Here is a 26,025-nt window from a genome sequence, read left to right as displayed (position 1 = left end):
ATCTTATCCAAGCAAATTATACAAATAATGCAGCATTAAATGAAATAATATACAGAAATAATATAAATATATAGTCTGTACAGATATAGGTCAATGCACTTTTATTAATTTTTTACTTACTTTCACCGAAAGAAATGACGTCGATTTTTACAAATTCCACATGTATTACACAAGTAGATTTAAATTTGAGGTATATAGATGTATACTTATTTCGGGGGGTATACTTCCTCCTGTGTAAAGATCCGTAAACATGACGTATGGATTTGTGTAAAGATCAACAGTAAACATGACACCAGTAAAAAAAAAAAATGCAACCCAGAAATTTCTTGACAAGCAAAAAAAAAAAAAAAAACGGAAACAACAAAGTCAAAAACCTATTTCTTCATTAATGCTCCGATGAATATCCGCATTTTCCGGGGGGGGGGGGGGGGGGGGGGTTCACTTTTTACTTGCTTTAGATTTTACAAGCTAACTGTATAATTGCGCAATGGACATCTTAAAAGATGATTTCAAGCTTTCATTTATAAGTTTTCATTATTATTGTTTTTTTTTTTTAATTTCTTTTTTTTAACTGTATTCAAGTCACGTGTTGGGGTACGCGGTCAGCCACATGTTAATATTTTGTTTGAAATATATTACTAAAAGTTTTATGACTATGCATGGAACAGTATTAACAGCCAATTAGCATTGGTTTTTTTTGAAAATAACAAACAGTAATAAAAAGTTAAAGACAAATTTTATCAATACACTACCGAGGGACTGTGATTCATTGACATTTATCTTCTGAAACAGTGTGCATGTATATTTGTGTGTGTATATGACTATGCATGTAACAGTACAGTATTAACAGAATTAGCACGTTGTTTGTTTGATTGTTTTTTTTTTTGAAATCATTATAACAAACAGCAATAAAAAGATAGACAAATTTTATCAATACACTACTGAGTTGGGGTGGACTAACAATATTAAAATCTCTATAACATTAACAATGATGTACGTGTTATTTTGAAGGAACTTTATCATATAATAATAAGAATTATGTGTAAATAATCTGCCTGGTTATTAATTGCTGCATAAGCAGAATTTAATTGGCCGAGATCCCATGATCAAAATAAACATATCCCTATGGTAACAGTAAACAAACACGTTGAATTAATCCAGCAGTACACAGGTGCTACAATCTATGATTCTTATACATGTTGGTTCAGCTGTATTGTTACATATGTAAATCTTATGATATTAATTTTATTTATTGACCAGGACACAGGCAAAGTAGTTTTGAACTTGTTTTTCTTTTCAAAATTTACGCTGAACACCTCCTCAAAAATATCCCGAGAAAGTATCTATACATTGTTTATTTTTTATTTATTTTTGAATAGAAAATATCCTCTAAAACGCTATAATAATCATTAAAAAAAGTTGAATGATAAGTAATATTTATATTTAATACTAATAGGACATTTATTACCATTTACATTATTTTTTAATCACCTTTTGTTAATTAAAAATCATCATACCTTTATATATTTTATGTAGGAATATTTAGATAGAGGGGGACCACACTCGGTGATCAAGGAATATACAAGTCTAAGAAAAAAATCTCCTCTCTTAAACAGCTAAGATTTATTTATATGAAAGATATTTATTTAAATTATATCGAAGACTCCTCAAGTAGTGTGCCGATTAAAGTTTATTCTTATCACGATCCCATAGGATGGGGATGTGGGCAACATGGTCTTTCAGTAACTTTAATAGGATTATATAGAATAATCATCAAGTTGAAGTATTTTACAGCAGGCAGTGTCAAAGTGACTCAGATGGGCAATGTGATCCATTGCTTTCTATTTTAAACTTTGAATCTTCAGGAATTATAATATGGAAAAAAGATAACATTAGGGTTTGACCATTCATTTGAACACTTTAATCAACTTTACCAAAAGATGCTTTCAGGAAGTCTGTTTAAAATAGCTATAGAACCCTTCGTTATGGAGAAGATGAAACTGTGAAAAAAATTTTTTGTCGCTCACTTCGGGCATTTTTTCTTGTATTTTATACTTTTCCCAAGCTTTAAAAATGGTATTCAATAAAAATCATACATTTAACTTCAATTCCTGATAATTTTCATACCTTTCAACGCTAACAAATAGCTATTTGTGGTTACAGACTTACAAAACTATGTACAGGACTGTTTCGGACCGTTAAAAGGTAAATAAACTTTGATAATGTATCAAAAATAAGAGTTTAATATATAATTAATTATAGGATACAATTCCAAAAGCCAGAGAAAGTTTTAACTACACGAAATAAATACCTTTCAGCGCAAAAAATAGCTATTTGTGGTTTTTACGACGCTTACAAAACTATGTAGCTCTCTGCTTTTCGGACCGTTAAAAGGTAGAAGCTAAAGTTCTGCATAATGTATCAAAAATAAGAGTTTAATATATAATTAATTACCGGCCACGGTTCCAAAAGCCAGAGAACGCTTTTGCGTGGAACTTTAAATAAATACGTCTTTGAAGTTCGCGTCTCCGATCCACGGTGTGACACGGTGCGTACACGGTGTGACACGGTGTCTCTGCTTTAATTGCGATAATATTCTTCCACGAGAGCTACAGGTGTGTACAACTGTACATCGCTCACCGTAGCATGATTTGGAATAAAAATCACTTTGTTGTAAGCATCAATTCACTATAAGTGTGTTCACTATAACCATGTTTTACTGTACATTGTAATGTAAAACCCTACCCTACCCCCTGGGCCATGATTTAATTTAAAACAATTTAAATTTTATATTATCTCAGAAAGCTTCAATTTATCAAAGTTTAGTTTTTTTTTACCCTGCAGTGGTTCTTGAGAAGAAGATTTGTTAATGACCCCTAATATTAATGAGCTCATGCAGTTGAACATTGACATCTCTAATTCTGATATTTCCAAATATCTTCAAATGTAGCATCAAAAGCAGTATCTGAAACAAGTATGGCAGTGTAGCAATTTAGGCTGTACTAGGGACATCGGCCTGGGTAGCTCAGTGGTTAGAGCACCTAACTAGTAATACAAGGGTCCCGGGTTCAAAAACTTTAAACATATTTTATTGAATAATTCAATAAGGATTGGGCAACAGGCAAGGCCTATGTACACCCTCTCCTTGTATAATAGGTCAAGATACAATGTTAAGTAATAATACATGTACTTGATAATCAATAAAATTATAATGAAAAATAAAAAATCACAATCAAGTATTATTTATCAATATTATATTTTGGTTCGGGTTCGATTCCCGGTCCAGCCATATGATTTCAATATATATGTATTTATGAATTATCAATGTATGTTTACTAATTCCTCTTATCCATACTACAGTAGCATCAAAAGCATAAGTGTCAGTATTGTGTTCCATTAGATCACAACTATAATAGCCAGGTAGGGCTTATTGTTACCTGCTCTTACTTAACAGGTACATCAACTCTGTAACAAACACTCAACTTCATTAAAGTGAGTCAAAACAGTATCTTTATTTATAGTTGAAAAGATTTAAGAAATATTTGTTCATCTCTCACCATTTTCAGACAGGCAACTATATACAAATAATTTTTACCATCATACAATCTAATTTTTTGTGTAACTGAATATTATTCCCCCCAACATTTTTTTTTAACTTTTTGGGTTGGTAATTCTGTGTTATAACATTATGAAAGAAAATCAATATGAATAAATCTTTAATAAGTAATATTCCAAAAAATAACTTCATGTGTCAAACCACATACATTAAAAGAATAACACAAAAAGAGTAACTACTTAAAATGAATCTTCTAAAAAGATTCAACTCACTGTCACTAACACTTAAAAAAATTCAAAGCTCAGTCTACTTAAAATGAATCAAAATGATTCAAAACTGACAGTCTCAAAGTCAATGTCCTCAGATATTTCAATTTCATTTACCCCTGCAACACCTTGATAGAAAATCTGGTCCACTTCCATTGCTGATTCTACTGCAACTTCATTGGAAGATGCAGACTTCTTTTGTTGTTTTTTGGATGGCTTTAAAACATTACCTTTCTTTGAAATCCCTTTTTTACCTGAAGTGCTTTTCAATGCTGACCTTGGTTTGTATAGAATGCTTTGTTTGGGTGATGGAGTAGACAATGGAACTGTAGGACCTTGCTGCACTGATGATTGGGTATCAGACGTTATAGAGTTACTTAAAGATTCAATAAGGTAAGAAAGTTTCTGCGCGCTGTATGAAGTCTCATCTTCAGCTGTCTGTGGGAGATTATAGTTGACTTCTGCTGTTATGGACTCTGGTGGCACTTCTGCAGACTGTTGCATTGTGTCCATTTCCTCATCTCGCAGTTCTGCCACTACAACTTCTGCATCATTGGAATCGGGTCGAATTTTCAGAATACGGTATTTCATTTTTGAAAAATTCTTTGTTGCCATTTCTGCCTCCACAATCTGGCGCACATAGACTCCTCTTTCCTCATTCGAAATGGGGAAAACTGTGTCTGTTGCTACTCCCAAGATCTGTGGTAAAGATTTCCCCACTACTGACTTGACATCAGATACCCTTACTCCAAGATTACCCGGAGTAGACTGTATGCCTAAACTGGAACATTTTTCTCTATGTATTGTTGTGTTCAAATGATCAATGCCCTGAATTCTGCCTGCCAACATAACACCGCACACTAAACATTCAAATGAAATCAGTCTTGGTACCTGTACACCCATGAGTTCTATGCTGTCCAGTTTCAGTTTCTTTCGCTTGCTGATTGCTTTTTCAATTCTACTTATTTTCTTTCTTTCTTTATCATGTTTATTTGGCAATTTCTCTTCATTGCTGGGTTCTGTTAAATCTTCAAAATGATCATCAGCAGGATCCAACCCTAACTCCTGGCACTTCTGAACATGAATGTCCTTGGTAATATGAACCGCCTTCTTATCTCTAGAAGCAAAATACGCATCACAAACCGTGCACCTATATCCGTGTTTTGGCATTTCTTTTCTCTTCTCGAAAGAAACATCTTTAGAAATGTTATTCTTTTTCAAAATATCATCGGGTTCCACGCCCTTCAGGCGACATTTTTCGATGTGGTCTTTCAAGGTTGCATGCTTGGCCGCACCTATTCTATCAAAAAAATGGACATCACAGACCTCGCAGAGGCAGTAGTTTCTATTGGCTGACAGCTCTAACAATCGGACATGTTCTCTGTGCTCCTCTAGATCCTCCACAGACTTGAACAACAATCCGCATTCCTCACATTTGGGATTTTTTGAGGGCATATCCAGCTGAATTTCATCGCCATCTGGAGTTACTACTGTGTAGGACTTTTCTTCCACCATTAGAAGAGATGCTCTCTTACAGTGCTCTTTGTGAACCTTTTCACACTGGTCGATATAGGACTTCTGGATTAAATCTTTCCTTGGGAGTTTCAGAGCCTCTCCTTTGGATGGGAACAAATTCAGTAGGTCATTATTGTAATCGTCCAGATTGATGCCAGCCAATTTACAATTCATTTTGTGATTCTCAGTGGTCAGGTGACTTTTCATTCTAATCCCATCTCTGTCCAGATGGCAGGCAAAACACCTGTTTGAAAAGATACAAATTATATTTTAGGCATTGAAAGACAAATTAAAATATATATACAGGTCAAACACTACACATATAACATTAAGTTGTGTATTCTGTTTAGAGCCTTTGGTGTAAGCAGCTTTCCCTATATCAAGTCCATTGCTTATAAAACAAGCACTACATCTAGATACACAGTACTTGTAGACATTACTTAGTCCATGTACTATATTTTCTAGCTTGAAGTTTTAATATATCCCATAAAAAATCTTAAACATTCAAGCAATAAAAGATTCTTACCTGAATTTCCTGTGATTTCGTCCTTGTTTGTGAAGTTTTAAGTGGCTTCTAAGACCTGGTCTGTCCTTGAAGCCCCTGTCACATATTTTACAAACAAAATGATTGGTTCTCTTGTGAGTTGACATGTGACGCCGGTAGTCACCGCGATACAAACTGACATAGTCACAATAAGCACATGGGTAGATCGGCAACTGTAAATTATGTTCCTCTTCTGGATGACACTTGAACATATGTTTGGCTGCGTTTGTGGCTGAAACGAAAACCTCTCCGCACACTTTACATGGCGTCTCCTCATTGCGGTCCTTTTCCTTGTGTTTGCTCATGTGACGTCTGTGCTTTTTGGCACTTGTATTTATTTGCCCACAACGATCACAAATAAATGTTGTGTCACTGCCACTGGTACTTTTTTCCATTGTTTTATGTAACAACATATGTTTTGTTAAGTGTTCTGGCATTTTGAAGCGCTTTGTGCAGAAATGACACCTCTTTTCAGATTCATAGTGAAATTTTGATTCATGCTTTGCCAGCAAGATCTCGGAAGAGGTAGAGAAATCACACTTGGCACAAGTATGGCTGTATTTGGTTCCTATTTGATGTCGGATTGTGTGAAGCACAAAGTCTATGTCTTCGTGGAAGGTCTCCTGACACTCTGGCTCAGGACACAAAAGTAAGGCTTCCACATGCTTGTTCACAGGATGGAAGATTTCTCTGTGACGCTGCACCTCCTCCAGTGAATTCATAGGCTCGTTGTGCTGTGCACAGAGTACACACCTGTATTTGACATTTGGTGTATGAGTTTTATAGTGATTAAACAACTCATCACTAGAAGTAAAGGTGTTGTCACACAAACTGCACTCAACAGTACCTCTATCATCGCGCTTGCCACTGTGAAAAATATTAATGTGATATTTCAAATGTTCTTCCTCTGGAAAATGAAAAAGGCACACTGGACACACACAAACAGGTTCCTTTTTTTGCACTCCCTGGCTCTGTTGCTCTTTATTCTTATTGAGTTCACAGAAGTGCAACTTTCTTATATGGATCAGCATGTTCTGCTCCGAGTATTCCAATGTACCGCAACCTTTACACACGAATATTTTCTGCGACCTCACACTCCTGTATAGTGAATTGCTGTGACAGTGTTTCTCAATATCAGTTCTATGACTGACTCTGTAATGTTTGATCAATTCTAAGGCACTGCTAGCCAGTCGAGAGCAGATCAGACATATCTGCTTCCGATTTTTATTGATGCCTCGTCTGGTGCAATTATGGGTATAAAACCTGGAACTTGCCATGAAATTATTGCACTTGATGCAATATCTCTTAGAGCCATGACGTCGTCTCATATGGTCAGCCATTGGTTTCCAGTAACACGTCTTGAATGAACACATGATACATGGAGCTGGGGGGATGTCTTCTTGTTGAACAGAATATCCATGGTCACTGGCCTGTTGTTGGATGGCAGGTGGGTTCTCTTGTGAGTTTTCGGATGATCCATGCTCATTTTCTTGTTTCGGAATAATACTTGGCTCAGGTTGTGGGTCTGTGGAAAATCCATTCTCATTCTCCTGTTTCAAGACAATAGGTTGTGGGTTTGTGGAAAATCCCTGCTCTTTATCCTGTGCATCATTCAAGTTGGGTTTGGGTGTTGTGGAATCTCCTTGCTCGTTTTCATGTGCCTGGGTTTCATCTCCAGATTTCGGTTTATCTACTGGTCCTTGAGAGGGGCTTGGTTGTCCTGATTCATTGAATTTCGACCTCCTTTCTATCATCTGTGTAAAATATAAAATACATGTGCATCAAATTCTTTTGGTACATTGTCATGTTTATTGCACTAAAGTAATCAAAATACAACATACATGTACTTCATAAAATATCACAAATTAAAAATTTTTTTGGTACTTTTGTCACTCAAACATATAAAAAGAAATTTAAATTATTTCATTTTTATATTTTTGTTTGCTTTTTTTGTTTTAAATCAAAGGCCTGAAGGGCCTGCGAGTTGACTCGCTCGAGTCAATTGAGCTTTTTCATACATATGGGCACCATACCTTAATATATTCAGTTTATTTTGCATCTTAAGAGATTGAATATTATTTGTCTGATCCATGTTCGGTTCATAAATAAAGTGTATACTGCTTTTCCTTTATATATACAGGTTGGCACTAAGGGGCTTCAGTATTATTTTGACTGGATTCTATAATGAATTTCAGCACATTAGCTGAAGTGGTCAGTGTTATGGGATCATTAGGTTAAAAATTCCCACAGCAAATCTGGATTCTAAAAATAGATTTTCAGCAACAACTAGCTGCAGCTAATGAGAGCATCAGGTGTTTGTGTTAGGGAGTATTCTAGGTCAATTATAAATAAATTTCAGATGGGAAGATTAGATCCGCCTAACATGCTTGAATATATTCATACGCAGTAATTTTACATCATACAGGTATTTAATCAAAAATTTCTTTAAAAGCATACATGTATGAGGCAAAAATAATGTACAGTATAAAATTTTATACAGTCTTTACCTCTTAAGTTTATACAATCACTCAAACCAAAGCATTTTTTGCTAGAACTATTATACTTGGCGTATGGATCACCTTGATGAATGCGTAAAAAATTTTACAGCTCTGAAATGGCTATGTCGACAGGGAGTAGCTCGCTACGCGAGCCAACTCAATAAAAAATCTTACAGTATTTATAGTGTATGATACATGCATACATATACATTGTATTAATGATGTACTCGATAAGGAATATTACTAACAGCAAGTAGCTCTCTATTTGAGAAAATTTGGACAAATACCATGCAAACTACAATTGCACAGAATGAAATATATTATTTAAATTATTTAAACCAGAAGTCTCTGTCAAGACTGTAGCTCTACTGGTTTGTACTTATAATAAAGAAAGAGAAAAGTAGCAGTAAAGACTTAAAACTTTACAAAAGCAATAAATAGAATACTGATCCTGATCAAATAAATTGCAGTAAGACTACAACTGTAGGAGTAGCTTTTAATAAAATTTTACAGAATTTTCAATTTAAATTACTATGGCAACATTCAACAAAATCAAAAACACAAAACTGATAATTAAATCTCAGTGTAGTCTGCTTGTGTGCCAAGTTATATTAAAATCGGACCAAAACTGTAGGAGGAGTAGTATTTTGAATGTATTTCAAAAATTTTCTATTTTTAGTAACCACGGCAACACCATTCATCGAAATCAAAAACCGATATACAGAATTATGTATCTTAGTGTCGTCTACTTGTGTGCCAAGTTATATTTAAAACAAACTCAAACTGTAGGAGAAGTAGCATTTTGAATGATTTTCACAGAAATTTCTACTTTTAGTAACCGCGGCAACACCGTTCATCGAAATCAAAAACCAATATATAGAATTATGTATCTTAGTTTAGTCTACTTGTATGCCAAGTTATACTGAAATCAGACTTAAACTGTAGGAGAAGTAGCATTTTGAATGATTTTCACAAAAATTTCTATTCTTAGTAACCACGGCAACACCGTTTGTCGAAATCAAAAATGCTTATACAGAATTATGTATCTTAGTGTAGTCTACTTGTGTGCCAAGTTATATTGAAATCAAACCAAAACTGTAGGAGGAGTAGCATTTTGAAAAATTGTTTACAGACGGACAGACAGACAGACAGCTAGACGGACGCATTACTTAAGGAATAACTGTCTTATTTTTCGATTTCATGATGTGATCAATCGATTGGGTTGCATGATAATTTGCATAAACGCCGAAGGCGTTTATGCATAAAATTATCATGCAAGTCACCAATCCACGTGCTCCAAGCCCTGCTTCTGTCTAGCTGTTTGTTCTTCCCTGCACGTGGTTTTTTTGGAAAAACATTGATGGGGATATATTTACAATTTGTAATTTGATCTCAAACAAAGACATTGGAAATGTAAAAATTATCGCATAAGCTCTTCTGGTCTCTGACCAGTAGAGCTAAAAATACTGGTGGAAAGGGGTGGGGGCTTCTGCTCAATACAAAGTGATAGTACCTCATTAATCTCAGACAGATCTTCTTCCTCTGGATCACTCTCTGATTCTACAAATTTTTCTACAGGAACTGAAAAATAAATACATGTACATCACATTACATTTCTAGAAATCTAAATGCAAAAAACTAAAATTATTCAAGCAACTAAACAATTAGTAAGGAAAATCTTTTATTTATCTAAAAATTAATTACCATATTAAGTGGAAATTTAAGAAATTATCCTAAAAAATTAGTGATATATTTTTACTGAGAAATGAGTTTAGCAAAAACAAAATGCTCATTAAAGAAGTTATTACAAACAAAACACAATTAATTGTTAAACTTTAGTGAACTCAGCACCCTGGCTAATAATGATACTAAAATTAAATCCTTGCTAAAAATTCTGCTTGTATGGCACATGTACATTTAAATACAAATTTTGTTTTCCTTGTACAATGTCGTAGTGAATGTATAACATTACAAACATTTCATCAGACTTTGTATATAATGATTTAATAATTCTAGAAGAATGAATTCACGCTAAATGTTATAGGCAGGAATAGTAGAAACATTATGTTTAGCAGTAGCTTTTTTTTTTTCGTTTGTTCCTATTTGATCTATAAGCTGTAGAAGAGAAACCTCTATCTCATTCACTATTTCAAAGATATACATCATTACATGTGATCTTCAGTATGAAATTTCTTGCAATACGTGATCCCCTGAAAAAGCATACAGATTTCGAGTAGAATTTAAAAAAAAAAACATGTACATAATAAAGAAATTAATTGTACATTATTTACCATTTGTTGGATTCTTTGACGATGGTGCATGGGATGTTTTCTGTTTTTTTCCGGAGTCTGAGTCCTATAATTCAAAGAACATGTCAACTTTTGAAGAATTTCATGAAATACATTTCTTTATAATTGCATCAATACATTATAACAAAAGGGCTAAAGATGTAATTAACTTCATTTAAAAAAAAAAGATTCTTATATTTTGTGGGCTTCTTTTATTACTGTAAATCACTTTATATTATTCATGCAAGTACAAGAACATTCTTACCTTTCCTTCTTCACGTTTTCTTTTCTTAGATTTAGGTAGTTTTGTTTTCTTATGATCAGTTGAGGTCGTCGTCATTTTCTGTCCATAACGCATCAGTTGTTGAACTGGGACAAGGAATTGCTGTCCATTCATCACTACAAGTCGATACATACTATTGCCAACCCTCACAAAAGGACTCTTTGCAACAGATACTTTGTTTGTCTTTTTTGTTGAAACTGAAGCCTTTTCCTTGTCTTGCGACTTTGGTGAAGCTCCTTCCTGGCTGACATTCTGTTCAGCTTCCTCCTCTGGATCGTCCGTTTCTTTATCGACAAATTGAAGCTGAGATGTTGAATTTGTCTGGTCTTTAGGAGTGGCAGTGGAGGCCTCTGTGCCGTTAGAGAGCAATGCTGCGGCAGCCCCTGCCTGGGACACCGCGGGATTGGGTGTGGCTGGCATTGGGACAATATAACCAGTCCTATTGCTTTTTAAGGCAGATGACATGGAGTTGGGTGCTGCTAAAATAAACACCTTAGGCAAGGAAGTGGGGATGGTTGTTGGTGTATCATTCAAATCTTTGGTGGTTTGGTTATTCTGTGCAGTAGTTTTATCACCCTTTGGTAGAATCTTTTGTGGTGTTGTGGTAGCCTTCCTTGGTGCCACAGTAGTGCTACCAGAGCTTGTCAGACTTGATGGTACCAAAACAAATCCTGACTGTAAGGGAGTAGAACTTGTGTTGTTTGCTGACTGTGCTTGACTTGATGTAAGTGGGATGGACACCTGATTTCCTACTAGCTGAACTTTTCCATCTTTTGATGGTTGTGGGACAAGACAAAGTTGTTGATTCGAATCCCTGACCAAAACCATATTCAAGGTTTCTTTCTGAGGAGCTCCTTTGGCTTGGGCTTCTTTGCTCTTCAGTTCTGAAGAGTTCTCTTTTTGAACATGAGAAGCAAGGTTACTAACCAAAGGGCTCCCAGCACTGGATGTTGTCAGTGTTAGAGCAGAACTGTTACCACTGTCTTTCCCTGTCACTCCACTAGAAATCACTGCCTCTTTACTAGACAGAAATACAGGCAAGACAATCTTAGAGCTGACAGTGTTTGTCTGGGACCCAGGTTTACTGCTCACAGAACCTGAACCTGTACTGGTGCTTTGACTTTGTGACGGAGGAACAGAAAACTGAAGGACAATATCAGATGCTTGGCATTTAGGAACAGCCTCGGATTTAGGTGTATGAGATTTTCTTGATAAAATTGAAGGCTTGTTTGTCTGATTGCTTTTGATCTCTGCTGCATTTGGAGAAATTCTTTCATTGCCCTTATCAGAAGATTTCTCAGAAGACTGTGCTAGAGATGCTCTTAAAACAGGCTTGTTTATAGCAAGAGAAATCTTTATATCCTTTCCTGCTGCGTTTGAAGTCTTGGGTTTCTTACTGGTTTCTGTTTTGTTATTTGTTTTGTCCTGTTTCTCAGACACTTCCTCTGGTCCTGGCTCCTCCGTGACTTCTAAATCCAGATCGCAAAATATTTCATCTTCTTGCTCACTTTTCTCACTTATTTTTTCACCTGTAAGAATTTTCCTTTTGAGTGATTCTTTAGTTGTCTTACTTATGGAAGTTTCTGGGTTTCTGTTTTCCTGTTTGTCCGATGTTGTAGCGATGAGTTTCTTTCCTTTCTCCATTTGAGTTTCAGTTGTTATTTTTGCTTTTTCATTATTTAATTTAGTACTCTTATTCGCTGCCCCAGGAGTTATCTTCACAAATTCTGGAACAAAATTTTTTATTTGAAAAAATTCATATACAACACTTTAGGCCATAATAAATAAAATTCTAGATTGTCATCCGAATTTTTTTAAAAATCGAGGCGGGCGGGCGGCTTTTATTTTATTTTTTTTATTTTTTCAATTTTGCAGATTTTTTATTGACCTGGTCAATCGGTGTAATATACAGTTATGGAATGGGTATGAGGGAAATAGCAAATTTATGGTTCCCCAAGGGAGGAAACTATTTCCTGAGGTGGCGAAGCCAACGAGGGAAATAGTTTCCTGCCGAGGGGAACCATAAATTTGCTATTTCCCGAGTTCCCATTCCATAACTGTTTTATTATACCGAAACAATCATAGGCGATTTAATTTTTTAACCAGATATTCCGACGTTAAAAAAAAAAAACAAAAGTAGAGGCATAATTACAAATGCATGCGGTTTAACACATTGTATGATAAGTAATGCATCGTGTCCTAAAACAATTAAATTATTTTTAAAAAGCATTTTCACTGACATTTCGAAGAATTATCGTTGTCTTCATTTTGCTAAAATTCAAGTATGATTTTGTCATCGCATGTCAAAATGTTTTGACGTCATAGTTACATTGCTAATAACATGACGTCACAGACTCGAGATTCCTTGAACGCTCTGCCTACTGAACACTTTGATTGGTTAAAATTACTAATAAATATTCATGAGGGAGTAGTCCCAGGGAGTAGCTCTGATTTTCCATGGAGTAGTCTTCAGTTGAGGGTAGTAGTCTCTTCTCGGGAAAATAGACAGTTTTATGGTATTAATTTTATATAGAGTAATTACAGTAGATGTATAATAATTTTATCTACAATACCCGAATAAAAGTCATAGTAAAGGTTCAATTATCTCTTACTTCACATCATCACCAATCTTTTTCAACCAATGACCCTTGTTTAAAATATATACGTATGGATTATAGCAATTACCATCTTTTCAGCTGTCAAAATCATATCGACTTTCGCGGGATTTAAAACGAAAGTAGAATTATAGTAGATGAATACTGATCCCGATCACAATTAAGACGAAGAAAAATAGAAATTTAAAAAATTGAGGCTGGGATAAAAAAAAATCTGGACGAGCGGAGATGAGAATCTAGGAATATTTTTATTATGGCCTTATATTCACTTCAAAGTAAGATAAATACATGCATGTGTTTTATTAAGGTGCTTGGACAATGATTTGAGATTATTTTTTCTCAAATTTTCTTTTTGATTTCATGACTTATATACTGCTATAGCATTTCATTCTAAAATATAATAAAAATATTATTTCATCTCAAAATTATTGAAACTTTGAATTTCTGGACTCGTTTACTCCCTTGGCAATTTTAGGCCATAATAAAAGTATTCCTAGATTCTCATCCCCGCCTGTCCCGATTTTTTACCCCACCTCGACTTTTTTAATTTCTGTTTTTCTTTGTGTTATTCTGATCGGGATCGTATTCAACTTCAACTCAACTTTCATTTTAAATCTCTTGAATGTCAGCATGATTTTGACATGAGCTGAAAAGATGGAAATTGTTGTAGTATATATAAAGCAAGGATCATTGGTTGTGAAAGATTGTTGATGATGTGAAGTAAGAGATAAATGGACCTTTACTGTAATTTTTATAGATTAATCTGCACCGATTAACCAGGTCAATAAAAAATCTGCAAAATGGAAAAAAATATATAATAAAGCCAACCACCTGCCTTGAATTTTCAAAAAATTCCGATGAGAATCTAAGAATTTATTTTATTATGATTTCCTCTATATTTAAACAATATACCAATTATTGTAAGTTTGCAACTACTAGTAAACTGTCATAATACATGTATTTATTGCATTACTGACATAATGCTTCATGAGTTATTTCCCTTGCTTACTTGTATTACTTATGGAAGTATTTTCCTGTTTGTCGGATATTATGGCAATGATTTTCTTTCCTTTCTCGACTTGAGATCTAGTTGTTATTTTTGCTTTGACATCATTTGTTTTACTCTGATTTGCTGCCTCAGGAGTTATCTTCACTAAACCTGGAACAATTTTTTTTAAAATTAAACAATTCATATACAATACTTTATATTTATTTCAAAGTAAGATAAATATATGTTTTATCAAAGATGCTTGGACACAGTTTTGAATTTAATATTTTCTCAAATCTTCTCTTTAATTTCATGACTTATATGTTGCTGTATAAATTGAATAAATTCATTCTAAAATAGAATAAAAATCTTACTTCATCTCAAACTTTTTGAAACTTTGAATTTCAGAACTGGTTTGATTGAGATATCCTTGTAATTAAAATTTGTGAACATGCAAGGATGTGTTATTAATCAAATGCTCCTGGAATTCATTGCACCAAAAATTTCTAGATTAAATAAGTTTTAATTGATTTCTTGACACTTCAAACTGTTAACTCAAGGGCAACAACTGCTCCCTCAAATGACTCATTGACTGCTGAGAGTGATTTTTATGCTTTAAAATTTTCTTTTTTGGGAATTTTATCTATGATTTTCCCTATATTTAGACTATATACCAACCAGATGTTGTAGCGACAAGTTTCTTTCCTTTCTCCATTTGAGTTTCAGTTGTTATTTTTGCTTTATCATCATTTGTTTTACTCTTATTAGCTGCCCCAGGTGCTATCTTCACTAAACCTGGAACAAAATTTTTATCATTGAAAGTTATTTCCCTTGATCATGTTAACAGAAATACTCAACTGACAATCTTTCATCCAGGAATTTGTTGTTCCCAAAATTTCCAGATTGAATAAGTTTTTATTTATTTCTTGACTCTTCAAACTCATGGGCAACAACCTCCCCATCTAATAAGACTGGTGAGAGTGATTTTTATGCTTAAAATTTTTTCGATGTAATAGGAAATAAAATTGGTTTGTGGAGATTTGATATCTTGGTTGGAAAATGTTTAGTAAAAATGCATATGAAATTTTACATTTTGTGGTGGTCACAGATTTGTGGGTCTCTCAATTCCCCCAAAACAACAAAAATTAACCGCCCACAAAAATTAATGATTTTACAGGATTTACCAACCAGATGTTGTAGTAACAAGTTGCTTTCCTTTCTCCACTTGAGTTTCAGTTATTTTTTTGCTTTGTCAGTAGTTGGTTTACTTTGATTCGCTGCCCCAGGAGTTTTCTTCACTAATTCTGAAACATATTTTTATCATTGAATTTCAAAGTTATTTCCCTTGATCATGTCAACAGAAATACCAGAGATTAATCTTTCAGTGACTTACTTTGTGGAAGTGGCAGGCATTCTTTGAAGGTGCTAAAATTTTTCACCATGCCTTTTTCTGCATTAGAGGTACAGCAGGCAAACAGCTGTCTGCTTGGTTGTCTGGCCACGATGATCATTTCACCACCCATTGTCTGGAATTCTCTACACTGTAAATTAAAAAGTGTTTGCAACATGTTAATTGTAATATCGCTTAAAGAGGTTTTACATGTAGTATGATAAAAAGAGATGAGTCATCTTTTTTTAATTCATTATTCATGGGTCTCCTCATTATGCCTCATACCACAGAAACCTTTCTTAAAGCCCCACAAAAATCAAAATTTAAAGCACACTTAGCCTATCAAAATTCTTGCCTTAGTTACCGTATAGTGGGTTTTCTTGGGGGGTGTAAAATTTGGGTGTTTTACCTGCTCAAAGGTATGCCATTAATTTTGGTGTAATTCATTTTAGCGGACACAGAGTTTCGGCTCTTTGCAGATAAACACTTAGAAAAGAACTTGCGACAAACACTTAGAAAAGAACTTACTATATCAACGATTAAAATTGTAGCGGGCTACCATCAAAATGCCAAAATTAGCACACCGCTAAAATATCCCCCTATACGGTAATATTTAAGTGCTCATCACAACCATGTTATTGTAAAGCACAGTGCTGAACTTTGACAGATGTACCATTAGATGCACACCTGTTTTATATTTGACTACAAATGTTAATTCGTAATTCAGTAAATTCACAAACCAGTTTTTCTGCCTGTTTCTTCCATCCTTCCTCCAAGACTTGGACTTTTTGCAGTTTGCTTCCTTCACTCATGACTGTCCAACTAACTATAGGGACTCAGTTTAGCTGGAAAAAAAATTAGATACTGTATTATAACATGCTATCATGTATCATTACTTATTAATAATCAGAATATAAATAAATTGTTCATTTTCATAATTAAATAGAAAAAAAAATCAACAATTAATCTAGATCTAGCTAGCATCACCAATATAACATTAATTTTACAGGTCCGACAAAATCTCTTGATACTGTTATAATTAGTTTGAAACAGCTAAATAGTTTTTTTTTTAAGCTATTCAACGTAGCTTGATTTAGCTTTTAATTTTGCAGACTTTTTACCTTAATTACTAGATCTCTAAATCTTAAATGTGCACTTTTTCCAGCATGTAAAAATAGTCACACTTTATCACTGTTTATGATGCATTGATAATTTTAACTTTGTATTATTTTGAAAACAATGCATAAGTCTTCAGTCAGACTTGTACTTTAAGTTCTGAAAGTTATAGGGATTATATTTATAAAGCAATATGATTTGTAACCACAACTTTCTGCTTGGGTAAAACTGTAGTGTAAAGCTAAACTTAAAGACAAAATTAAGATAAAATGTTAATTTATTGATTTGTTATAATTTTATATAATCTTAAGCTTTATCAGGGTAATTTGAATAGATTAATAATTTAATATAGCCATACAAAGTTAGATATTTTAAGCTATGTAGCCAGCTAAAGAAATTGAATATAAATGATGTAGTGCTGGGTCTCTTTTTTAGCAGTTTGCTTTAACTTTAGGTCTTATTTGTAACACCAGTGCATGATGCCCCTACTATAAAAATACAATTTTGTATTTTTATATAAAAAAGGTTCGGTATAAAATTCTAATATTAAAAGAAAATAAATATTTCGTGACAAGCCCCTGTGGTTTTGTTTGTAACACCAGTGCATGATGCCATTGGCAAGATTAATACAGTATGTTTTTATTATCATAAAAAAGAATAGTTCAATCATTTATAAAATTCTAATTAACTATGTTTAAAAGCTTATTTTCCAAATTAAAACTACGATATTCAAAGAGATCCGCCACTCTTCCTACAGTACGATGTAATCGCCAAGATCAACTTCGACGTCACGTGACTAAAATCAAACCTGGCCAATATTGATTGACCGTGGAAATATCTTATAAGGAAATGAACAAATTGTTTAAATGATTCCCAGCTAACTTTTAACATACCAATCTCTTTGACAAATGCATGCATTTGATGGATTTGGAAAGCAAAAGTAAAGACTCTGCCCGCGCAGACCCATTGTTAACCGGAAACGGGATGATATAAAATCGACAAAGAAAACGTGAAAAGATCCGGAATGATGCATAAGAGAGATTCGTGGATTTCCTTCTGCTCATTTCGTTTATTTGAAAAATAAATACATATTCTTTGATTAATAAAGAACATTCAATGAAACACTTATGAGGATTGTAAAACAAAGAATGAGATCAATGCCTACATTACAAGAAAAGTATGCAAAAATTAATTCAGAATTTAAAAAAAACTAAAATTTTATTAAGTTGTTTTTATTTAATATCTTAGATATCAGCAGGTTGAGACTTAGTGCACATAATCTTGCCATAGAGAAAAGGAGACATATTTGTTTTTACCTACAAATCACGAGCAACTGTTTGGGTAAATATATAATTTTTTAAACATGTTTAACTTAGGCCACACCAATAAAATTTATTGTTCGTCGGGCCCGCGCGCTCTTATTTAAACAAAACTATACAAATAATATTAATTAAAAATCCCCGAATTTTGTGCTGTTTTCTGTTATATTTCCGCTCTATTTATCGTACTTTTAATCTACTTACACTGCAAATCAGAAAAATATAATTGTCCGCTCAAATTTTTTCACGCCCGCCTTAAAATTTTGCCTTCAAAAAAGTAATAATATTATTATTTAGCCGCTAGCCCGCTCGTACTTTTTTCAACAAATGTCCGACGAACAAGAAATTAAATTGATGTGGCCTTAGGACAACTTTAGGAAACTTTAGGAAAACTTGATGTTTTCCCTCTTCCGACTTGGTCTGAAAATATTAGGTCGGTAAGTAGATGAGAAAACTTTTTCTCAGAAAATGTTGATAATAATGCTACATGTATTTTTTAAAATTAAAATTTCCAAAGTACATATAAAAATTAATTATTGCCCCCTGGAGGTTAAAAAAAATGTTTCGACTCGGGTCATTTTTATTCAGACGGTCGGGAGAGAACCACCAAACATTTTTTAAAAGATGGTCTCATAGTATAATACGCTTTCTACCAGACGAGGAGTTTTGGGTATATTTACGGATATAATATAAGAAAAAAATAAAGACAAGCATGCCATATATGGTTGCATTGATAAATTATTGTAGAAGCCTATATATGGTAATAAAAAGTTTGCCAGTACATTTTCTATGATCATCCTGCGATTCTTATTATTATTATGCTATGGGCGATTTTTTTTTTAATGAAACAAGCATCTGTGCTACATGTGCAGATGAAAGATTTTTATTGTAGTACTTGCAACAGAGATTGAAAGATGAATTTCATTTTCTTTTCTAATGAAGAAAAATTATCATAATTTAACTTTTGAAAGAAGCTTGATGATTTTTTTTTTGTCGACAAGGAGAAATAATATAAAATATGGTCAATGATAATAATAAATGCTTGAATAATGGTGTACGTCGTGCTCTAGAAATTTTGACCGGTCAGATTAAGCAACAGTAGCAATTTTTTGAACACCTTTAACTTCGAAATTGTACTGGCTCCTTCTCCCTTTTTGTTGCAGTGTAAGTATTGTATTGAATGAAGTAGAGCCTAACCCCTTCTCCAACACCCCCAGGAAATAGGATTTCCGAATTTGGACAATTTTCCCTTTTCCCCCCTTTTCTTTCCTTTTATTTTGTTTGTCAATATTTTTTTCCCAAGTACATGTCAGATGATTATTTTCTCTGCTTGCTCCCTCACTACCCCACTTTCAAAAACGATGCTACTGCCCTTCACATTTCTTAACATGAAGGGAAGAACCTGCAGCTGGACCGGGGTTCGAACTTAAAATTGGAGCCTTGCATTGTATGAGTAGCCTATAGCTTGGGTAAGTTCCATCTCTTTTTCACACATCCACCCCCACCCCCCAAACAAAAACCCAAAGTCCTTCCGATAGACCATGTTGGCTCTGCTAGAACAAAAACTGAGGAGTCGTGGCTTACAGTGTAAATTTTAAATAGTAAGTTTAGTATAGTATTTATTATTCCAAAATAAAGACTTTTTAAGAATATTTACATTAAAACATTCAAGCAAATAAAAGTTTGTTACAAAAAACCCTTGATACAGTGATTATGTGACTGTGCTCCAGCATTCCTCTCCGAGTTTTATTTTTTCAATCTGAATGTTTTTGTTTTGTTTTGTTTTGTTTTGTTTGTTTGTTTTGTTTTGTTTTTGTTTTTTGTTTTGAGATGGAACTATTTAAAAAAATATTGCAGCAAGGATACCGAAAGGTACAAGTACCTAGCAAGAAAGATAACTCTTACGTATTTTTATTATTTTATTTAGAGTAACTCCCCTTATAAGCAGTCGACATTTTTTGTCCAAAATGTAAACAATGATAATATCTGGATAATTCTGTTTGAAAATGGGTGTTATATGAATTTATTTGATTAGCTATCAACCTATAAGCAAAAGGCTTAAGAGAAGGTAAGTCACAGTACTTCAAGAGTGGCGAAAGTTTATTTGAATCGAAGAATTTATAGATTATAGGAATAATGCAGAATCGTGAACCTGAATGAAATCGGTCAATAGGCCTACCTGTGGTATGCATACTCACTTTGGTGGTGAAGGGGACAATATTTTTATCTTACTTTTTACGTTGGGGTGGGGGTGGGGATAGGGTGCTGATAGACCGCCTTGTTTCATTGGCCCCGTCTTCCTTTATGACGTTGCAGTTGCTTGGCCTGACGTTGTCTGTTGTAGTTACTGCTCAGTTCTGAAGCACAAGTCAAAGAGACAAGACGTGTTTTCAGTCAAGCGAATATTTTACGAAATTTCTACTGTCAAAAGAGCAAGTCAAGTCTTGAAGATGAATAAAAGCACTCTTAAGAGGGTAATGCCAAGATTTGCCATGTTATTTTTGTGGGTTACTTTGTAGGAATTTTCCAAATAGCTGAACAAGCTTTTTACTATAAAATCTAGAGTTCAGACGTATTTGCCTAAGCCTATAAACACTCTTTTCTCCAATTTGCCTCCTTTAAAATCAATGCAGTAATAATTTTAATAAAGGAAGATAACCAACGTATGCCTTTTTTTACTTATTACTTTTTTTTTTTTATCAAATGGAGGTCTTATGTTTACATCAAGAAGTCCGCGAAATAAGCTGATATTCAAATTCCAGGGTTTAAAATGCAACTTTGCAAATAGTTTGTAAAATAGAGATTTAGACAGCATTGAACTTTTTTGATCGCTCGATCCATTTAGTTGTGTCTGTCATAGCTAGAGATCTTGTTTTAAAAAGATTTTTGTAGATCTATATACTAAGTTGCAATGTTTGGTTTTGTTAATGACGACGTCATGGTAACCGTTGCCTGAGTGACGTTGAGTTGCATAGACAATGGGTTTTTTTTTCCGGAAAGGAGTTGGGGGCGAGGTTAAAATTAAAAATCTATTAATGAATTTTTAGTTACTCACAAACCACCCTGTCTACTACACTACTGTCTTAATGAACCTGATTAGTGATTAGTGAAAGTGTGTGGGGAAGGGGGGGGGCTCTGAGCAGTTTCACTTTTTAAGCCTCATTTGTATGACTTTTCCAACTTCTTAACAGTAGTCCGCATCTTCTAGGGAAAGGGGGATTCGAAGGTCACTTTGTAATAACTTCAGTAATCAGTATGTATGTTTAATAATTCCACAAGTTTCGAGGAAGGGGGTCCAGACACCCCCCCCCCCCATCTAGATATGCGTATGTGTTGTACGGTATATTATCAGATTTCAAAGGGAAATAGTTTTCTAAGTTTGAAAGAATGTGAAAAATGATGAACGAAAATTTGCACAAGGAACAAGGATTAATAACTTTTTTGTCAATTGTGCATAGCTTTACAATATTCAAGAAATTTGAATGCGTGTGATAAAGTAGTTATACCAGGTATGCATTTTTATACAAACATCTTGATTTGTAAATACACATACTTACATAAAACACGAATGTACAAGTCAAATAAAGATCTTTTTAATCTTTTTTTCCAGAAAAGAGTGGATGTTTCCTGCCCTGCCCCGGAAGATGCCTCGAGTTTTTACAAGAGGTTGGGACTGGACATTTTGGCCCCGTCCTCTACTTCCGGGCAGACTCAGGAGGTCTCAGTTTTTTTTATTGATATACATGTTACATGTATCGTAAATCTGAAAAGTAAGTTTCATTAACTCACGAATGAGAGATGTTGATTAAATAGATTGCACAAATGAAATATAAATTTTAAAATTACAGTAGCTTCTATTCTGTTCTTAATGATAGTAAAAATGTTCAAAACGGAGATGGACTTCATCGATTTTTTAATTTATTTTTTCCATCAAACATGGCAATGACACTTTATAATACTATTTATCTTTATTCTCTACAGGCTGGGCCGCCAAAGAAACGTCCTGTTCAGCAGGCGAGCCACACAGCTCCCCTGAGCACCACGCCCACTCAAAGACCCGACAAAGTGGGACAACAGTGGGTCAGTTAGAAATATTTTTATTAGTTCCCCATTCTTATATCTGAAACAGAATCATTTACGATATATGTAATATTTTCGTTGTCAACAAACTGTAACAATCTTGTTTTTATTTTAGCCTCAGTCTCAGCAGAAAGAAAGGCAGGCGCCACATCATTTCAGACAAAACTATCCTCATGAAAACGGATTCAATGAAAGAACTGCATCTGTGAATACTGCTGCCACCTACCGACCGCAATATGCTCCGGTCCATCGTCCTCATGAGCAACAAACTCATTTTAGGACAGGCGTGGTACCTAGCAGCAACACATATCAGCCGCAACATGCGCAACCTACTCGCCCACATGGGTACCAAACTCAGACAAGACCTAACTATGTGAATGGGAACAACATTCCCCAGCAACATAGAGTGCACCCTACTCATCCACATACAAGGACTGAGTCTATGAGCACAGTTGCTTCTCACAAACCTCAACATGCACAGCAACCTCAGCAGAGAGTGGTGCGTAAAGAGGTAAAGTATTTTGCAAAAATCATGAAAAATCTTAAAATTATACACATGTAATATGTAAATTTTTTTGTCGTATGGAATTACCGGTATAATATTTATTTCTTTGTTGTTAAAAATCGTCAGGGAATTTATTATTCCGTAATTAATTTCAGCCTCAGGTGAAGCCGATCAACAGGTACGCCCCTCCAGATTACATGACACTAATGTATCACCCCACTCCCACACTGGAGGACCTGGGGTTAACCAGTTATCTGGACAGTCCTCCCTCATCACCCAGAACTAGGTCACCAGCTCGGGGGGAAAAACGGCGGATTCTCAACCAGAGCGAGAGTCGGCAAGGCGTGTCTTACCAGCATGGGATGCACCAACAGATGACTTTTTCGACCAAGAATCCAAGACAACTAACTCACTAGCTACAGAATTCAGGACAGCTGTGTCAGCTAACAAACAGTCCTCAAAGATTGACACTGTATCAGAGGCTAAAACCTCCACACTGAATGTGACCAATCAAATGAGTGAAAGACACCAGGCAAATGTGACCAATCAAATGAGTGAAAGACACCAGGCAAATGTGACCAATCAAATGAGTGAAAGACACCAGGCAAATGTGACCAATCAAATGAGTGAAAGACACCAGGCAAATGTGACCAATCAAATGAGTGAAAGACACCAGGCAAATGTGACTAATCAAATGAGTGAGAGACACCAGGCAAATGTGACCAATCAAATGAGTGAGAGACACCAGGCATATGTGACCAATCAGATAAGTGAGAGACACCAGGCACATTTGACCAATCAGATGGGTGAAAAACACCAGACGAATTTGACCAATCAGATGAGTGAGAGACACCAGGCGGTCTCACACACTCAGATGGTGAGTACTTTTAATTAATAACTTGAAGTATATAAAAGCCATAATACAATTAAATGTCAAAAAAAAAAATTAATGTACATTAAGATTTTTATTTTGTTTGTTTTAACTGCCTGAATGTTTATTTTAACCAATGAAAGTTATTCTATGAATGGTTTAACATAAACGCCTAAAGTTTCAACTTTCTTTTGATGTTAAAGGAGGAGAAATATTAATATATTTCTCAAATAATTAGTAAGAATATCACTAGATTGACTGTGATATTTATTTCTTTATATAGAATACGTATTTGGCAACAAGTGTTGAACCGCAAAGATATGTCCCAAGCTTTGCTCCAAAAGGCTGGGACCAAACTCCCAAGTCATCAAAGTCCTTACAAGGACCTGCATCAACTGAATCTGTAATTAATGCTACGTCTAGATCAGCTACATTCACTGCGCCCATTTCAAAGTCAGTCACACCCCCTGATGTTAAATCAACGAATAACAAAAGACCAGGGTCTGGTTCTACATTGGCTGAGAATCCGGAGAAACGGGCATGTAATTGGGTAAGAGGGATTTTCGACCTAGCTCTGAAGTATCAACAACTAATACCTTTTTTGAAGAATTTTTCTTCTGTCAAAGTGAAATAAAGAAATAAAATCAATGTTAGGAATCTGTAGCTCAGAATAATGTAGCTAGAAAAATTACTTTGCTATAGTGGATTTTTACGTTTATTATTTAAGATATACAGTTATACTTGTACAGTATATTGTGTATTAATAAAATTAATATTAAGTGTTTTGTCTTACAGTCAATGATTGCTGAACAATACTCGACAGAAAGTCGTCACTCTGTCAATCAGGATCAAAGACGTGACGCATTGTACAGACGCTACAACAAAGACGAGCGTCAACAGACGCATGCCACAAAGCGTCACCAAAATCATGATGCAATGCAATATCAGGGGCATACTGATGCACCGAGTAGCAACCAGACATTTGACCAGGTAACTGTTGTAAAGCTTAAAGTGTATGATTTTGGAATAAACAAAGATAAAATGTTACTTATTGCGAGAAATAAATATATTTTCATGCATACAATTTTATTTAAGATTCTGGCTGAGCAGATAGCTAGACAAGCTGAACTCAAAAACAAGAATCATAACCAAGCTCCTCAGACTGACACCAACGTAAACGAGGAAAGACGCACGTGCCAACCTGTAAGTCCCAATTATATTACACAATAGTAACTTCTAACAAAAAATATAGTCATCCTGTTTTTATTTGATGTACAAATATTTTAAATTATACATACAAGTTTAAAGTTTACAACTTTACATCAAGCTTGGAAGTCAAATTTTTTCTGTTTATGCTTTTACTTTTATACATATGTAACTTATTGAAAAAAAAACACAACCAAATTATATTGTCTGCTTTTCAGATGACAAAATCTTTACCCATTGTCAACATGGACGACCTGTTTGGAGGGTTGTCACCTTACAGCTGCTGGAATCAGTCGGCACCGGAAGACCCGAGGTTTTCATAACTTCCGGTTTCTTCATTTATCTTTCTTTGCTTTGGCGAAGATATTTGCGACATAACCATCTGTTTTGCGGCATATACCATCTGTGTTGCGACATACATGAAATAAAACACTACAAGGAACTGGTCCTGGTCTCTTGATACCAGAAGTGATATTTTCAGAGACTTTAACTACCATGTCTTTCATTACAATGTCTGTGATATTGCGGTGTTTTGATATTTTTTCATGACAGTTGATATCCATTTATTTATTTATTTATTTTTTAAATATATTTTTATGGAAAAATTGAATATATTATCATTAACAGAATTTTTATTTTTGTAAAGTGAATCCGTGCGTTGGAATTCATCATGAAAGTCTTTTTATTCTATAAATAATTTTCCCCCTTTTTTGAAGACTTCAAATTGTCTAAGGCAATTTTTAATTCTTTTTTTTTAGTGTTTGACATATTGGATTATTTTTTCATGACAGCCAAAATTTTCTTATATATTTATTTTTCATTTTCTAAGAACTATAAATTGTCTATGACAATGTTTGTAGGCACTGTGTGCCCGATGTTACGATGAAATCTTGTTTTTGCAATTAGATTTGTTTTGATATAAAATTTAACTTTGATTAATCATAAATAAATGATATTCAAAACATTTCAATGAGTTTTTATTGGT

General features: G+C 34.3%; 2 protein-coding genes across 4 annotated transcripts; one reads left to right on the top strand and one right to left on the bottom strand.

The window, feature by feature from the left end:
• Positions 1-3,699: 3,699 nt before the first annotated feature.
• LOC134269427 (uncharacterized) lies at positions 3,700-18,028 on the bottom strand. Of its 3 annotated transcripts, XM_062751617.1 has the most exons (10): positions 17,953-18,028; positions 16,684-16,788; positions 15,947-16,094; positions 15,232-15,348; positions 14,575-14,724; positions 10,933-12,677; positions 10,671-10,734; positions 9,893-9,960; positions 5,864-7,635; positions 3,700-5,581 (listed from the first exon to the last, which is right to left on the bottom strand). In XM_062751617.1, the coding sequence occupies exons 2-10, from the start codon at positions 16,753-16,755 to the stop codon at positions 3,877-3,879; spliced, it is 5,841 nt and encodes a 1,946-aa protein (XP_062607601.1). In that variant the 5' UTR covers positions 16,756-16,788; positions 17,953-18,028; the 3' UTR covers positions 3,700-3,876. The 3 variants fall into 3 exon arrangements, with proteins under 3 accessions (XP_062607601.1, XP_062607603.1, XP_062607602.1); XM_062751619.1 differs by lacking the exons at positions 16,684-16,788; positions 17,953-18,028 and adding an exon at positions 15,742-15,857 and having other exon boundaries at positions 15,947-16,033; XM_062751618.1 differs by lacking the exons at positions 14,575-14,724; positions 15,232-15,348.
• Positions 18,029-22,761: 4,733 nt separating this feature from the next.
• Positions 22,762-25,370, top strand: LOC134269420 (uncharacterized). The gene is made up of 7 exons (XM_062751608.1): positions 22,762-22,969; positions 23,119-23,361; positions 23,394-23,840; positions 24,118-24,384; positions 24,630-24,824; positions 24,930-25,037; positions 25,259-25,370. The coding sequence occupies exons 1-7, from the start codon at positions 22,901-22,903 to the stop codon at positions 25,361-25,363; spliced, it is 1,434 nt and encodes a 477-aa protein (XP_062607592.1). The 5' UTR covers positions 22,762-22,900; the 3' UTR covers positions 25,364-25,370.
• Positions 25,371-26,025: the final 655 nt, after the last annotated feature.

Source organism: Saccostrea cucullata, unplaced genomic scaffold (genome assembly GCF_032062105.1).
Source record: "Saccostrea cucullata isolate Sc308-1 unplaced genomic scaffold, CSIRO_AGI_Scuc_v1 ctg977, whole genome shotgun sequence".
NCBI lineage: Eukaryota > Metazoa > Mollusca > Bivalvia > Ostreida > Ostreidae > Saccostrea > Saccostrea cuccullata.
This window is presented reverse-complemented; position numbering and strand designations above follow the sequence as displayed.